Raw genomic sequence first — 16,466 nt, 5'->3', positions numbered from 1 at the left:
CAGTGGGATCCCAGACCGAATCTCTGGCTCCAAATCTGGCAGGGAGCGCTATTTAACCATCACCGGTCTCCAGGCAAAGGATGAGGCCACGTATTATTGTGGTGCAGATCATGGCAGTGGTGGTAACTTCATCTCGCCCACAGTGATACAATCATAAGGGGAACTGCGACAAAAACGTCTACACATGGAAAGAAGGAAGTGTTTTGCTCTGTCATTACTTTTGTGGGTTTCAAATAGCATTGCTAGAGCTGGGTTGAAATGTCTCCGCAAAGAATCTTCAGATATATTTTCTCGGGGGTTTCCTATTTGGGGGTTCCTCCTCGGCTGTTGGAGAATTTCAGCACACCTTGGTTAACATTTGCTACCTCTCCCCTCCTTGCAAATGTCCCTATTTGCAAATAGGACACAAAATTTGTGACACAAATGCATACCTTCTCCCACACACTCACACTGGTCTACCTTGTTCAGCAGGTGACGTTGGGCTTGTGGCCACACCCCGGGGGTGAGTGTCATACCCTGTGTAGGTATGGAGTCAGGGGATGAGGACATGGAAGAACCCAGACCCATTGCTGAAGAGTCCAGCTCAAGGGGGGTGGAACCTGTGCCAGCAGAGGGTCCTGCCAACCTAGGGAGCCAAGAGGAGGAAGAGCGGAGCACAAGTGTGTCAGCATCTAAGTAAGCAGGGAATCCTGCCAATCTAGATAACCAAGAGTGGGGAGAACCAAACGTACCCGTTCTGTCTTTCAGCCAGCAGGGAGCAGAAAAGGAAGCCAGACGCCGCTCCCAGAGGCTTTATCTGAAACGCCAAGCAATCAAGGAGCACCTGGGGGCAGCAGTGACTTGTATATATATATGCCTCAGGGAGCTGGGGAGAGTTGGTCAGAGGTTAACTGATTACCCTGGCGAAAGCTCTGGTGTTTGTTGCCTGTGACTTCTCAGCCTTGTTGCCTAGAATCCTGTTTGACCACGGACCTGTTCCTGACCACGTTGCCTGCTAATCTTGTTTGACCACAGACCGGCTCTGGACCACGCTGCCTGCTACTCCTATTTGACCATGGACTTGTTCTAGACCACCCTGCCTGCTGTAAGCCTTGACTATTAGCTCTGTGACCTGGACTATTCTTTGTGTGTCTCCTTGCCTGCTTCTGGCTGTTTTCAAAGAGACTGAATTCTGCCTGTAAACTTTGAGTGTATCTGCTTAGCCCTAATTTCTTGGTTGTTGCTATAAAGTTGGCAGATTACCCAGACACTGTTCTTATCTCTGTCTGCTCCTTAGTTGGTTGTTTATTGTCGGCCTTTGGCAGCTTTCCCGGACAGTGAGGCCTGCCCTGCATACTTATGAAATGCAGTGCCAGGATGTCAGCATTGGGAGCAGGACTTACGGGGCATAGACAAGCTGGCCTTGCCTATATTGTGGCACAGTTGCTAATTTGCAACCAGCCACACTGCCTCCCAAGAGTTGGTTCAATGCGGGCATCACTGCTCCCATTGGGTTGATGGCATTCTTTCGCCAAGCACCCAGATTGGCTGAGAGTTCCGTAATCGAATCAAAATGAGCAAAATGAGCACCCAAAGGAAGTTCTTTGTAGAGCAAAAAGCTCAAGAAGCCTCTGACAACTGTCACCAATCCTCCTCCTTGCTGAGCCCTCTGGTAACCCCTCCAAAGTTCCCCCAAGGCGAGTTCTCACAACTGCACAAAAGCATATGGGTCAGTTCTTCATTCGCACCAAACCAGCAACCCAGGCATGGGGCAAAGCAAAGGATATTTGCTGCCCGGATGGATGCAGACCTGATACTGACCTGCCAATTAGAAGATGGTCGAGGATGGGACTGCGTGGGTGGAGGATTGAGTTTAGGGTCGTCAGTCTGGCAGGATCAGCGTATGTCCCTGGTGCAACAGTACCCTTGACGATAGAAGAGAGGGCATTTCAGCAGAGGTGTTGAATGTCAGGACAATCCTAAGCCGCCTGGGGTCCCCATCCAGTCCCCTGGGGGGTTTCTACATGGCCCTGGCCCTGACCACTGATAGTTTGATGGTGTCCTAGCCTCAGCCCAATTTGTTCTGAAAGGGTGAAATGACCTTCCTAATAAGGCTTCGTTACTGACAGTAAGAGCTGTAGGGTGCATGTTGAGACAAGAAAGATGTCCTACAACTCCCAGCATTACCCAGCCAGCTATGGAACATACATGCCTATTCATGTAAATGCTGCAAATAAGCAAACCTGATGCATGTTTGCAATCATCATCCTATGGAAATGGCCCTTTACAGCCACTGTAGCTTGTGACCTTAAATGTTGGAAACTACTGAGCCCCCATCTTCCAGACCAGGGCTTGATGAGCTGTGAGGAAGCTCGCGCAGTGCCACAATTGGCAGTAGGTGTTGGCAGTGGCTTGGCGAACATCTACCCAAGTACCCTGATTGGCTGAGAGTTCTGTTTTTGTTTTCTTTCTGACTACTCCAAACTGAGAAGACTTGGGGTAATAGGCAACTAGTGGAATCTGTACGTTTCAATTTGGTGAGTATAATCTTGAATTGTGGGCATTGTAGTAGGGGATCAGTTATCAGTGAGCACCCAGAGGTGACTTTAGGGTAAGAGACAGACTCTTGGGACCCACTGATGGGGAATGTGGCACTTTGTTTTGGGAAAGTAACACTTTTGGTTCCCGAATGCATCACATACTTTAAGTCATGGAACTCGAGGCGGTTACAATTCAGGTAGACACTCCTCAACACCTAAAGGTGTGCATGGAAGGTATAAGCAGAAACTGGACTGTTCCCGGTGTAGAAACAAGTATGTCTTGCCATATATCTGAGAGAGACAAAGAAAGAGAGAGAGAGAGAGAGAAGTTTCTTTAAAACAACAACAACAACAACAACAACACACACACACAATTTTATCCTGTACATGGTCTGATATATGGCGGCAGCACTCCTAAGATACTTTGCGAAAGGTTTAAGGCAGAAAATGTAAAAAAATCATTATAAAATCCATGGATGACCCGATCGAGTTCAGATTTGGTGTGCTTAAAGCTCTCCTTAATATCTATTACTGTGCCAATTTTGAAGTCTTTATCTTTAAAGCTTACGCAGATGTGAGCATTTGTTTAATTCATATCAAATCCTGCTCCTGTGCCCCAGTGGCCGCTTGGAAAACACGCTTGGAAACTGGTAGCAAAATAGGGCGGGTCTTTCCCCTTTATAGCACCATTAAAGCAGGATGCATGGGAGTACTTCACAGTCAAAGCAGATTATAAGCTGGAAAACTTCGGAGTCCTTTGCACACAATTCGCAGTGATTGCACAGTATAACGCTGGTGTGATAAAGCTACCAGCTACAAAACAAGCAGACATGCAAAATCTTGTTTGTTTGTTTGGTGATTTCGATGGGGTTTATTTTGTGTTGTGCAGAGTAAGCCCAATGAAACTTACTCGAGCACACATGTATAGGATTACATTTATAGATATATAAATCTCAAAGGAATAAATATTTGTTCTTGTGCAAAATATGTTAACAAGATTCAGGAATTCGCCTTGGTCACCAGAACAGAATTGGTGTAGAATTCAAGGCATAATGGAACAAAAGCCTATGTTCTAATTTTACCACAAGATGGGCCTGTTCAGAAGACACCTTAAACCAGCCTTCCTCAACCTGGGGCGCTCCAGATGTGTTGGACTACAACTCCCAGAATGCCCCAGCCAGATGCAGTCCAACATGGGTGGGGGGGTGCTGTTGCACCATGTCCTGCTTGTTGGTCCTTGGTTGAGAACTGTTTGGCCATGGGTAAACAGAGTACTGGACTAGACTGACCTTGGTTTGATCTATCAGGGCTCTTCTCATGTTCTTATGTTCTTAACCATGGAATAATATCAGTGCAGAACTGAGCCAGTCTACTTATCCCTACAAATACACACTCACTCAGGTGGAGGGCTTTCTCCGCTGTGGCACCCCGATTGTGGAACGAGCTCCCCAGAGAGGTCCGCCTGGCGCCTACACTGTACTCTTTTCGTCACCAGCTGAAGACCTTTTTATTCACTCAGTATTTTAACACTTAATTTTAACTTAAATTTAAATTTTACTGTTTTAACTCTGTATTTTAATCTTATATCAATTTTGCTGCGTGGTTTTATCCTGGTTGTGCTTTTTATACTGTATTTTGCAATTGTGCTTTTAACCTGTTGGTTGTTTTATTATGGTTTTAATTTTTGTGAATCGCCCAGGGAGCTTCGGCTATTGGGCGGTATAAAAATGTAATAAATAAATAAATAAATAAACTCACACACATGCACGCACTCACACACACAAACTGCAGACTGTCAAGACTGATGTGAATTTGGATATGCACTTTGTTATTTATTTATTTATTTATCTATTTTAATTTGTGGAGAACATTCTATGCCACTCAGAAGTCATTTCAGTTCTGCATAACCTATCAGCTGCTTGCCATCCTAGCTTTAACCACTAGGGGTAGATGTTTCCCCACCTTTGGCAGAATGAGATGCTGCAGAGACCACTTGCATGTTATGCGCCAGTGGGGTGAAGTGGGATAGGAGAACATTCAGCGTACATCAGTTCTCTTTCTATATCTATAAAGGTAATCCTCTAGCTGTTTGCTTTCATGGAGAGATCTAGTGCCCGTAGACATTTTCCTTTGTTCAAGAACATAGGTTATGGCCCTGGGCTGGTATACAAAGGGAGATGAAGCTAAAAGGGTTTCATAACTACTGGGGTTTCTGAAAACTGAATAGAAAGAAGAAAGTTTCAAACTATTTTTGTACTAGCTGTTAAATCAATATTTGCATTTCCTGCTTTGTTTCTTTATGTAGCAGCCCCACTTTGGTTAGGGTTGATTATTATTTTTTTTAAAAAGAAAATTGTCCGTGTTTAAAACAAGAACTGATTGTTAACAAGAACCAGTGTGGTGTAGTGGTGCTGGGCTGGAACTGGGGAGACCTGGGTTCAAGATCCCACTTGCCCCTGAAGCTCCAGGAGTGATTTTGGGCCGATCGTGAACTCTCAGCCTGATCTACCTCACAAGCAGGAGACAAGTGCAACAGCACCCTCCCACCCATGTTCCCCAACAGTGGTTGTACACAGGCTTAATGCCTGGGGATACTGGAGGTAGCACATAACCATTAGGGATGTACTTCGCTTCTCCTCGGACCGGAGAAGCAGGAGCGGATCGGGGGGCTTCACTTCCGCTTAGGCGGAGGCGAAGAGGATCGGGGGAGCCACGGAACATTGCGGAGCGAATCGAGGTGAAGGTGGATCCTTCGCCTCGATCCAGAGCTCCGCAAAGAAGGTAAGGGGGTTTACTTGGCCCTGCCGCTGCCGCCCTTGCGGCGACGGTGGCAGAGCCAGGTAAGGGGGAGGGGGGTCTTACCTGCGTCCATTGCGGCCCATCCCAGCTTCACTAGAGCCCACGGCTCAACCAGGAAGTATAGGCCGCAATCAGGGCCTACAGTTCCTGGTTGAGCCGCGGCCTCTAGTGAAGCTGGGATGGGCCGAGACGGACACAGGTAAGGGGGAGGAGGGAGGGGGCCTTACCTGGTGCCACTCCACACCACTGCGGAGCTCCAATTTGGAGCCAGAGCACCGCAGCAGAGCGGAGCGGCCCCTAGGCGGATCAAGGCAGGGCGGAGCAGGCCCAATCCACAATTTACGGATTGGGCATGAAGAGGATCGGGGGGTCTGTGCACACCCCTAATAACCATCAGGACTAGTAGCCATTAATAGTCTTCTCCAGCAATTTATCTCACCCCCTTTTAAAGCCATCCAAATTGGTGGCCAGCACTGCATCTTGTGGTCATGAATCCCATAGTTTATGCACTGTGTGAAGAAATCCTTCCTTTGATCTGTTCTGAATCTCCCACCTGATGAGGAACTGAGACAAAAACCTAGCCTTTTCCTATCCAGGGTCTAGAATCATGCATCTCTAAAGAGCTCAATTTTATCTCCCACCAAGCACCTTCATGGGATGACTCCGGGGTCCAGTATAGATGGGTGAGAATTTTGTTTTGGTTCATTTTTGGATAAGAATTTACTTGTTCCATATTAGGGGGGAAGGTGCTTGCGAAAATGTGGATGTTAAGGAATATTGTGCAAGAAAACATACAAAACTAAATATGAATTTTCAAGAAGTAACAAAAAGAACACACATTTTGGATATAATGAACATGTGCTTGGGGAAAAAAACAAATGTTCTAAAAGGCAGAACAGACAGATTTACATATTTAGTGTCATCTAGTTTCCTCCCAACAGTTACAGGTGTAAGTTATGATGCAGCTGCATCTTTTTCATCATTGGCAAAGCCAAGAACCTTCCCTTATACCGCATTTCTTTGTTTTTCAACCATTTCATCATGCAAATGTCTCCTCTTGGCTATTGGCCTGTTCGGAATCAATTTACATGATGAGCCCTTCTCCGGTTCCTGTGGGGTTTAAGAAAGAAGGCGGAAAGCACCAACTAGACTTCCATTTTTTTTTTAATCTAGTGTCAAACCCCTTAAACATTGTGCTATGGACTTTGCTTCGTATTTCCTTGTGGCGCTTTTCACTTACTTTTCAGGTAAGAGTCTGGAGGGATCTACATAGTCCTAGGAGCGAAATCCTTTATAGTGTGTGTGTGTGTGTGTGATATTTGGTATTCTGAGCATAGAAAATAAATTAAGGTTATTTTCCTCCCCAAAGGTGTCAGTTCACAGCCAACGTTGACTCAGCCAGCCACTCTGTCTGTGTCCCTGGGACGAACAGTTACAATATCCTGTGCCATCAGCAGTAACCCAACCAACACAGGCTGGTATCAACAGAAACCTGGACAGGGCCCTCGCTATGTACAAGCTGATGGTTACAGCAGGGGAGAAGGGATCCCGGATCGATTCACGGCTTCCCGCTCTGGGAACACGGCCTCTTTAACCATCACCGGCACTCAGGCTGAAGATGACGCTGATTATTACTGTGGGATGCCGTATAGCAGTGGCAGTGCTTACCAGCCTCACAGTGGTTCAATCTGATGGGGAACTGAGACAAAAACCTTCAGTCCTTCTCCTCCCCCAGATTGGTGAACTGAGAAGCACTACATAGTTCAGTAAAAGCAGAGAGTAACGAAACAAAAATAAAGCAATTGTAGTCTGTACACATAAAATACATCAATAACTATATCTGCTGTAGCAACAATAAAATCAGAGTTTCATCTGTATCAATAAACAAGTGATGGGCTAATGATAAATAAGGCATTCTCCAATGAATGTTTGAAAGTAAGCAATGAATCACAGGGTCTTGCTAGACCATGGGCTAGCCCGGTGTGAGCCCCAGGCCAGCCCCTGTGCATTCAGATGACGCACAGGGGATCCCGGGCTCAGGCAAGGGTAACCCTCCCTTGGCCCAGGATAACCGGCACCGGTTGTGGCCCGGTATTTCCCGCAGTCTCGGGCTGAGCCCGAGACTGCAGGCATGTAGCCTGTTCCACCGCTTTTCCCGGCTACTGCATTTACTTGTGAGTAGCAGGGGAAAGCAGCGGATGGCGCGCAGCACTCCACAGGAGCACTGCGGGGAGATGGGGGGGGGAATCAGAGCTGGGGGGGATGCGGGGAAAATAGAGCCGGGGGAGAAGGGGGGATCGGAGATCGCAGGCGGAGGGGGGGGGGGAGAATCGCAGCCAGGGTAGGGAAATCAGGGGCAGGGGGGAACCCGGAACCCTTTTTTTAAAAAACAAAAAAAACACCCTACCTTAATCGATGGTGCGCTCCTGTGCACCCAGCCCTTTAAAAATTAAAAAAATGGCAGATGCGACAGGGCTTTCCTGCAGCCCGTCATGTCTGATGTTTAGACTGGGGTGACAGCCCGCACTACTTCTAGTGAGGGCTGGCCCCTCCTCCCAACCAGATGCAAAGGTAGGTCTAACAAGGCTCTAAATGTAAGGCTGAAAAACAAGGCTTTATTCTGGAGCTCTATTCCAGTAGGGAGATCAATCCATAAAGAGTGCGCCAAGATGCTTTGGAATGACCTCCCAACTGGTATTTGTGAGATGCCAACTGTAGCATGCTTTAGGCATCAGTTAAAGATCCATCTCTTCACCCAGCCTTTAATAGAGTGAATCATGTGCTGCTCAGCTTTGTTTGCCACTTATGGGACCTATTGAGCTAAACTTTATGGCTTAGCAGCTCATGTGTACCATGATTTAGTGTGTCATGTAGAGCATTCCTAACCGTGGTGGCTACATAACCACTTTTAACATGCTCACTAATCATTTGCTGCAGAAGGGTTAGTAGCCTAACCATGGTTTAGTGTGTTGTCTGAACAAGCCCATACATCCATACTGAAGTAGTAGAACACATGCTTTGTGTGTATAAGATCTCAAGAACACATGCTTTGTGTGCATATGATCTTCTAAGCAGGGCTGGGGAAAACTCTTGCCTTAAACTCCGGGCTCGTACTGCCAGTCAGTCAGTGAAGACAACACTGAACTAGAGAGATTGAAAAGTGAACTAGAGAGATTAAAGATCTATCTCAGTATAAAACTGGTTCTTTATTCCTGTGTGCATGGTAAGCCCTGTTCCTTCTGTGCTGTGGTACTGATCGATACAAAATACACAATTTAAAATACAGAAATGACAAAGATGATACCACAATACTTCTATTTCCATAGAAGTATCAACAAAGATCATATAGTCTCTAGGCAAAATAATTGTTTTATTCAATCTCTCAAATAATTTAAATTATAGACTCTAGAAACTAAGAAAAGCCAAATATTGGTAAAATGTCTAAAAGAGTATAGTGTCGTAGTTGGGGTGAAATAATAAACATATTCACGGAGCCTCCATGATGGCTGCTTTCTCAGCTTTAACTTACAGGAGGAGATAGTGCAACGTTGTCAGAATTAGAGGTACCCCTGGGGTGTGAAGAGAAGCAGGAGAATGTTCAATTAACATGGGTACTATGGATTTTGTTTCATTTTGTTTTCTTATGCACATTAATTTTAAACGTTTCATTTACTTGTTTTTTCTATCCATTGGAATCATTTTTTCCCCATTTGCTTGTTTTTTACATCGATTATGGTGAGAAACCCAGCTACATGGCTTTCTTCAGAGTAATACAAGTGGAATGACATGTAGGTATTATTTATTTATTTATTTATCCATCAGCACCTGCTGCTTTTTACTGGCAATGCCAAGGATTTAACCCTTCTGTACAGGGTGGGGCAAAAGCTTTGACATCAACCTATGGTCCATCTTCTCCTTTATTTATTTATTGCATTTATATACAGCCCCGTAGCCGAAGCTCTCTGGGCGGTTTACAAAAGTTGAAAACAACAAACATTAAAAACAAACATATGAAGTTTAAAAACATACAAAGCATAAAAACAACAGTATCCTTATAAAAAACAGCTATTCTGGGGTCCGTTAAAAACCAGCAAACTCAGCATATGTTGTTAAATGCTGTTAAATGCCTGGGAGAAGAGAAAGGTTTTGACCTGGCGCCAAAAAGGTAACAACGTTGACGCCAGGTGAGCCTCATTGCTATTGTGGTGAGTTATCCGGCCTGCACAATGTCTATTCTCAAAATTTAAGACACATGTCCACCCGTAATTTCCACTGTGCAAATCAGCTGTATTTGTTTTTGCTATCCCATCATGTATTTGCAGTGAAGGATTGACGTTACCATAGAAGCAATGACTGTTGGCCAACTTTGCATGAAGGGGCCGTGGTTCAGCTCTGGGCAATTTAAGAAAAGAAGGAGAAGGTCCCAGCCAGTTGCGCGTTCACTCCAGAAAGCCAAAGTCCTTTTGAGAGCTCATCATGGCCTGGGCTCTGCTTTTGTTTACACTTCTCTACTGCTGTGCATGTAAGGATGTGAAGAATTAACTTTGCATAGCCTTCGGGACCATGTTATTATTATTATTATTATTATTATTATTATTATTATTATTATTATTTATTTATATAGCACCATCAATGTACATGGTGCTGTACAGATAACACAGTAAATAGCAAGACCCTGCCGCATAGGCTTACAATCTAATAAGTTGTAGTAAACAATAAAGAGGGAAGGAGAATGCAAACAGGCACAGGGAAGTGTAAACAGGCACCGGGTAGGGTGAAGCTAACAGTATAGAGTCAGAACAAACTCAATATTTGAAGGCTATTGGGAAAAGAAAAGTTTTTAGCTGAGTTTTAAAAGCAGTGATTGAGTTTGTAGTTCTCAAGTGTTCTGGAAGAGCGTTCCAGGCGTAAGGGGCAGCAGAAGAAAAAGGACGAAGCTGAGTAAGGAAAGTGGAGGTCCTTGGGCAGGCGAGAAGCATGGCATCAGAGGAGCGGAGAGCCCGAGCGGGGCGATAGTGTGAGATGAGAGAGGAGAGATAGGCAGGAGCTAGACCGTGAAGAGCTTTGAAGGTCAGCAGGAGAAGTTTATATTGGATTCTGGAGTGAATTGGGAGCCAATGAAGAGATTTCAGAAGTGGAGTGACATGGTCAGAGCGGCGGGCCAGGAAGATGATCTTAGCGGCAAAGTGGTGGACAGAGACCAGTGGACTGATGTGAGACGAAGGAAGGCCAGAGAGAAGAAGGTTGCAGTAGTCCAGCCGAGAGATAACCAGTGCGTGAACGAGAGTCTTGGCAGAAGAGACAGACAAAAACGGACAAAAAGAGCAGTCCTCTGTATTTATCGTAGCAGTATAACACCTTTGTGTTGTTTGAGAGCACAGAGCATCAAGGGTCATTCATTTGTTCACTTTCTAATTTTATTTTCGTATAGTTGTCACATCACAGCCAACTTTGACTCAGCCAGCTTCACAGTCTGCATCCCTGGGTCAAACAACCAAACTGCCCTGCAATAGAGTTGGTGGAAGTAGCTGGAACAGCTTTGCCTGGTATCAACAGAAAACCGGTCAGATCCCTCACTTGGTTCTCTATGATACCAGCAGAAAAGGACCAGGGATCCCAGATCGGTTCACTGGTTCTAGCAATGGGAATACTGGCTATCTAACAATCACTAACATCCAGGCTGAAGATGAGGCTGATTATTACTGTTCTGACTGGCAGAGTAGCGCTGTCGTTGTTTCACAGTGGTATATTCTGATGGGGAACTGAGACAAAAACATTTACTCTTCCTCCCAAGAGCAGTGAACCGAGAATTCTTAAAGAGCTTCATTTGATCTGGCCCTGGACATGTTTGAATCCCAGGGTTGAAGGGAAAGAAAGCTCATGAACTTCCTTTCCTGCAGAAGTCCACTTTTTGAAGATCCACTTCTCCAGAATGTCTCAGTAACTCCATCATGAGAATAGTTCTGGTTATGTTCAGCAATTCTTCTTTGCTTGAGTATTAGTGGGGCCTTTGTTTTACCCTTCAGTGGTTCCCGCTTCTCAAGTTTGAATTCTGCTTTAGGATCTTCTTCGTTGTCACTGTATTGATCAGACTCATCATTTCCATTCTGTTTACTGTTTTCTGCAGATGAAGAAACTGTTGGTGTAGGTATGAAAGAACCATACTGCCACCGCCAATGAGGAGAGCTCTCCCCTGGCGAGGAGAGCTCGGCAAAAGAAGGCGGGGTAGCCTTTTTTTGCCGAGCTCTCTTCGCCGGGGGAGAACTCTCCTCGGCGGTGGCGGCGGTGGCATGGACGGCTCTTCCTCGTTTCTTTTACAGGGAAGTCAGACTATCGTTTTCGGGGTGCACTGGGGACGGATAGAAGCGCTCTGGGAGCAACGTGTGGATCCCCCCCTAGGGAAGCTCTATGAGAAGAAATTACTGAAGTTGAAAGAACCAGGCCAAGAGCTAAGTTCTTTCATACCTACACCAACAGTTTCTTCATCTGCAGAAAACAGTAAACAGAATGGAAATGATGAGTCTGATCAATACAGTGACAACGAAGAAGATCCTAAAGCAGAATTCAAACTTGAGAAGCGGGAACCACTGAAGGGTAAAACAAAGGCCCCACTAATACTCAAGCAAAGAAGAATTGCTGAACATAACCAGAACTATTCTCATGATGGAGTTACTGAGACATTCTGGAGAAGTGGATCTTCAAAAAGTGGACTTCTGCAGGCAGTTTCTAGGGAATCTGCAAGAGTATCCAGAAGGACACCAAGGAAAAGGGTTGAAACTACAGTACCGTTGCCAGTACATGATGCAGTAATATCACAGAGTACTCCCATAGCTGATACTGTAGTGGCTTCAAGCAACAACACCCTACAGGTTGTCAATTGGGTGCCTGGAACTGTCAAGCATGCAGATCCTATACTGTCAGTCGGTGACTTCTCAGAGTTGCCCAGAAGAACATCAAAGAAACCATTGATGACAGCTGAAGTGATGGAGAAAACTTCTGCAGAAGAAAGAAGAGTAGAAAGGGATATTCTTAAAGAAATGTTCCCGTATGAAGCATCAACACCTACAGGAATTAGTGCTAGCTGCCGCAGACCAATCAAGGGAGCTGCTGGTCGACCTAAAGAGCTCAGTGACTTCCAACTGGAGGAAACCTATTCATCAAAATATATCCCCAAATACATTTCCTCAGCAGATATCAAACCAGAGAAACCAACAATTAAAAAACGCTCCATTCCTTTGTGGATAAAAATCCTGCTTTTCGTTGTTGTTGCAGTCTTCTTATTTTTGGTCTATCAATCTATGGAAACCAACCAAGGAAATCCTTTCTCCCGATTTTGTTTGAAGCATGTTATCATATAGCTTAAAATATATGCATATGTGAGAGCATTGGAAATGAATTAAGGTCATTTTTTCTCCCCACCCTTCTTTTTTTTAAAAAAATAAAAAAATAAAAATAAAAATAGGTGTCATTTCACAGCCAACATCCACTCAACCTGTTTCCCAGTTCGAGTCCTTGAGAGAAACAGCTAAAATCCCTTGCACTGTCAGCGGTAGTGTGAACCATGTTTACTGGCTCCAACAGAGATCTGGACAGGGGCTGAGAAGACCTGGTTCCAGTTTCTTCTCCAGGTTTAGGTCAGGCACCTGCTACCTACACCCCAACAGATGCACACTGCAGGTTGGATGCTGATCAACAAAGGATACCTGGCAAGATCATACGTGTGAATGGATGGTGATGAATCATAGAATCATAGAATCATAGAATAGCAGAGTTGGAAGGGGCCTACAAGTCCATCGAGTCCAACCCCTTGCTCATTGCAGGAATCCACCCTAAAGCATCCCTGACAGATGGTTGTCCAGCTGCCTCTTGAAGGACTCTAGTGTGGGAGAGCCCATAACCTCCCTAGGTAACTGATTCCACCATCGCATGATGTGGAATAGATCCAAAGAAGATGTCAAACCAGAACTAAAGGATCACAACAAGTGAAGTACTAAGCTAATATAATCAACGTATTCTCCCTTATGAGCCTGCCCGTGCTTTGAGAGCTTCTGGAGAAGCCCTTCTTTCAGTCCCACCATCTTCACAGGCGCGCTTGGTGGGAACAAGGGAGAGGGCCTTCTCGGTGGCTGCTCCAATGCTCTGGAACTCTCTTCCCAGGGAAGCTAGGCTAGCTCCCTCCTTGATGGGCTTTCGGAAGCAGGCTAAAACTTTTTTGTTCCAGCAGGCCTTTGGAGAATAATCTGGCCCTCCATCTATGTTAATGGCTTATAATTTTGTTGTGCATTTTAAACGTTTATGGTTTTGTCGTCCCCCCCCCCAATCTTAAACTTTGTAAGGCCACCTTGAGGCCCAGCATTGGGCAAAAGGCGAGATCATCATCATCATCGTGTAAATTTACAGAAATTGTTCTAATACACACACACACACACACACACACACACCACTTTCCAAATGCAGTGAATGAAATCAATACAATTGACTTTTCAGCTCTAATGGTCATATAATACTACAATGGTCAATACCATGATTTTATCATAGCATCGGCTTTTCAGCTCAAATGGCCATACATAGAAAACAACAATCCAATGGTGAATACAATAGTGTATTTTAAAGATTTTAAATAGATTTTATAATAGTGGCAACTCCGGAATGTGTCATCCTTTCTACTTTTCTAGAAAACCATTGGATGTGGGACCTGATTCTTCAATATGCAGCCACAACTTTGTCCCTCTCTTACCCCATGGTGAATGACACGGCTGAGAATTCAGTAGGGAAATAATACATTGGAATGTTTTCAAGAAGCTGATTTACTCCCCCGCAAACAGTGATTATGTGCCATTTTAGTGAATTTAGCCATCAAAGGCTTTGTTAAAAAGCTATGTTTTTGCTTGGTGTCAAAATGAAATCCGTGTTGGTGCCAGTTGGGCCTCCAAGGGGAGGACATTCCACAGTCTGGGTGCCACAACAGAGAAAGCCCTCTCCCTTGTCCCATCATTTCATAAATATTTTGCAAAACCCTTTCCGAGTATTTTTTATGTATATTAGGACAAGACCAAAAGCTGAAGCGTTTCAATGCAAGGAAACAACTGCCAATTGCAGCTGGAATCCTGTACATTTCTGGGCTTGTGATACATTCCACAAAAGGCCAAATATGTGATCAGCAATATGTGCACATTGGAAAACATATGCAAAAACATGGCACACATCTGAAATGGACACACACAAACTTTCGTGTGTACGGGGGGACATGCATACAATTGGAAAATGTGCCCCAGAGGTGGACAGATTTTTATGCAGAAGAAACAAGCAAATGGCGTACAAAACTGGGACAAAATAAAGTGGGAATGCTGAAAAGGTAAAGCTCTGCAATTCTGAGCATTCCTACTTGTCATACTGTATATTCAAATAACTAAGAGCCATGGGGAGTGCAGGCACTTAAAAACTTTTTAAGCCGTTGCCATCAATTTCAATCTCCATCTTGCCATTTTTTTGATCAAGCTCTCGTCCTTGTTGTTGACACCTGCTTTTCCAGCTCTCACCTTTAGGAGGAGATGTTTGACCATTTTCTCTAACTTTGCCAGAATGAGATGACCTCAGAAGCCACCTCCAGATTCTGCACCTGTGGTGTGAAGTGAGGCAGAAGAAGAAGTTTTCCTTCTGTGACTTCCTTCTCAGTCATGCTTAGATATCAGTAACTGTGGACTTTTTTATATAAGTACTAGGTAAGGAGTCTGCACTACCTTAAACAAGTCAGATCCAAGTGGGGAAACACTCATTTCTTCGTTACAACATGAAGAGCCATGATGGATCAGACCAAGGCTGTATCTAATCCAGTGCTCTGTTGTTCACACAGTGGCCAACGAGCTTCAAAACATCTACCCCAAATCCAGCCCCTATTCTCTTGCTCACAAGCAATCATCCCAGTGCAGGACACGGAATAATGGGCTGAAGTTACAGGAAGTCAGATTCTGGCTGGACATCAGGAAAAACTTCCTGACTGTTAGAGCAGTAAGACAATGGAACCAGTTACCTAGGGAGGTTGTGGGCTCTCCCACACCAAAGGCCTTCAAGAGGCAGCATGACAACCATCTCTCAGGCATGCTTTAAAGTGGATTCCTGCATTGAGCAGGAGTTTGGACTCAATGGCCTTATAGGCCCCTTCTAACTCTACTATTCCATAATGGGAGTCCAAAGCCATTGGAGAGGCCACCAGTGAGGGAGGAAGCAGCAGCCAGGCCCCTCTCCACCGTGCCTGGGTCCAGCTCCAGCTGAGAGCCCCCTCCCTCCTGCTACCAACTGTCACTGCAGAGGCCACCAGTGAGGGAGGAAGCAGCAGCCAGGCACCTCTCCACCGTGCCTGGGTCCAGCTCCAGCTGAGAGCCCCCTCCCTCCTGCTGCCAACTGTCAACTGTAACTGCTGAACTTTCCAACTAAGATTGTAGTGCCTGAGTTTGCTTTCCTTTCCCCCCTCCTCCTCCTCCCTCCCAATCCCTTTTCCTTTTGTGTCATGTCTTTTAGATTGTAAGCCTGTGGGCAGGGACTGTCAAGAAATACTTTTGTAAGCCGCTGTGAGAGCCTTTTTTGGCTGATTGGCGGCATAAAAATCCTTAAATAAATAAATAAATAAGCCATAAAAACAAAACAAACAAAAAACAAAACACACACACCCCTTCCTCCAACCCCATTTCCCTAAACCCTGTCCAAAGGTTCTGAATATAGAATAAGGAGGTTTGCCCATCAATACTCAACACTCCTTGTTCTAGGTATGAAAGACATATTGCAAGAATAAGATGTGATCATAATAAAGCTTGTCTTTTACGTGTAATGTGAATGGCTGAGGCAGGGGGAATTTGGAGTTCCTAAACTCTGTTGGGTAGATTAGAGGTTGAAACAAAAGCCCTGTGAGGACAGCTTGAAAGAACTGGGCATTTTTAGCCCTGAGAAGAGGAGGCTGAGGGGAGACATGATAGCACTCTTCGAATACTTGAAAGCTTGTCACACAGAGGAGGGCCAGGATCTCTTCTCGACAGGGAATAATGGGCTCAAGTTGCAGGAAGCCAGATTCTGGCTGAACATCAGGACAAATTTCCTGATTGTGAGGGCAATGCGATAATGGATCCCATGACCTAGGGAGGTAGTGGCGTTCAA

At 45.1% G+C, this 16,466-nt stretch overlaps 1 protein-coding gene and 1 gene segment (V, D, J or C); both read left to right on the top strand.

Annotated features, from left to right (window-relative positions):
• The window catches only part of LOC134410827 (immunoglobulin lambda variable 5-52-like), a 7,277-nt gene extending 7,120 nt beyond the window's left edge, over nucleotides 1–157 (top strand). Inside the window, 1 exon segment of the V gene segment in view lies at nucleotides 1–157. This exon segment is cut by the window's left edge and continues 175 nt beyond it. Within this exon segment, the coding sequence occupies nucleotides 1–157 (157 nt within the window).
• Nucleotides 158–6,516: 6,359 nt separating this feature from the next.
• LOC134410825 (lamina-associated polypeptide 2, isoforms beta/gamma-like) lies at nucleotides 6,517–12,676 on the top strand. Its single transcript, XM_063144341.1, has 2 exons — nucleotides 6,517–6,565; nucleotides 11,718–12,676. The coding sequence occupies exons 1-2, from the start codon at nucleotides 6,517–6,519 to the stop codon at nucleotides 12,674–12,676; spliced, it is 1,008 nt and encodes a 335-aa protein (XP_063000411.1).
• Nucleotides 12,677–16,466: the final 3,790 nt, after the last annotated feature.

This window comes from Elgaria multicarinata, chromosome 18, assembly GCF_023053635.1.
Source record: "Elgaria multicarinata webbii isolate HBS135686 ecotype San Diego chromosome 18, rElgMul1.1.pri, whole genome shotgun sequence".
NCBI lineage: Eukaryota > Metazoa > Chordata > Lepidosauria > Squamata > Anguidae > Elgaria > Elgaria multicarinata.
The sequence above is the reverse complement of the archived record's forward strand: the minus strand, read 5'-3'. Positions and strand labels throughout refer to the sequence as shown.

What these genes read in the sequence shown, in the direction of transcription:
- LOC134410825 (XM_063144341.1), top strand. Translation starts at nt 6,517, where the DNA reads ATGGACTTTGCTTCGTATTTCCTTGTGGCGCTTTTCACTTACTTTTCA. An exon ending in GCTTTTCACTTACTTTTCAG is followed by an intron (nt 6,566 to 11,717) that starts GTAAGAGTCTGG and finishes ATCCCCCCCTAG; the next exon opens with GGAAGCTCTATGAGAAGAAA.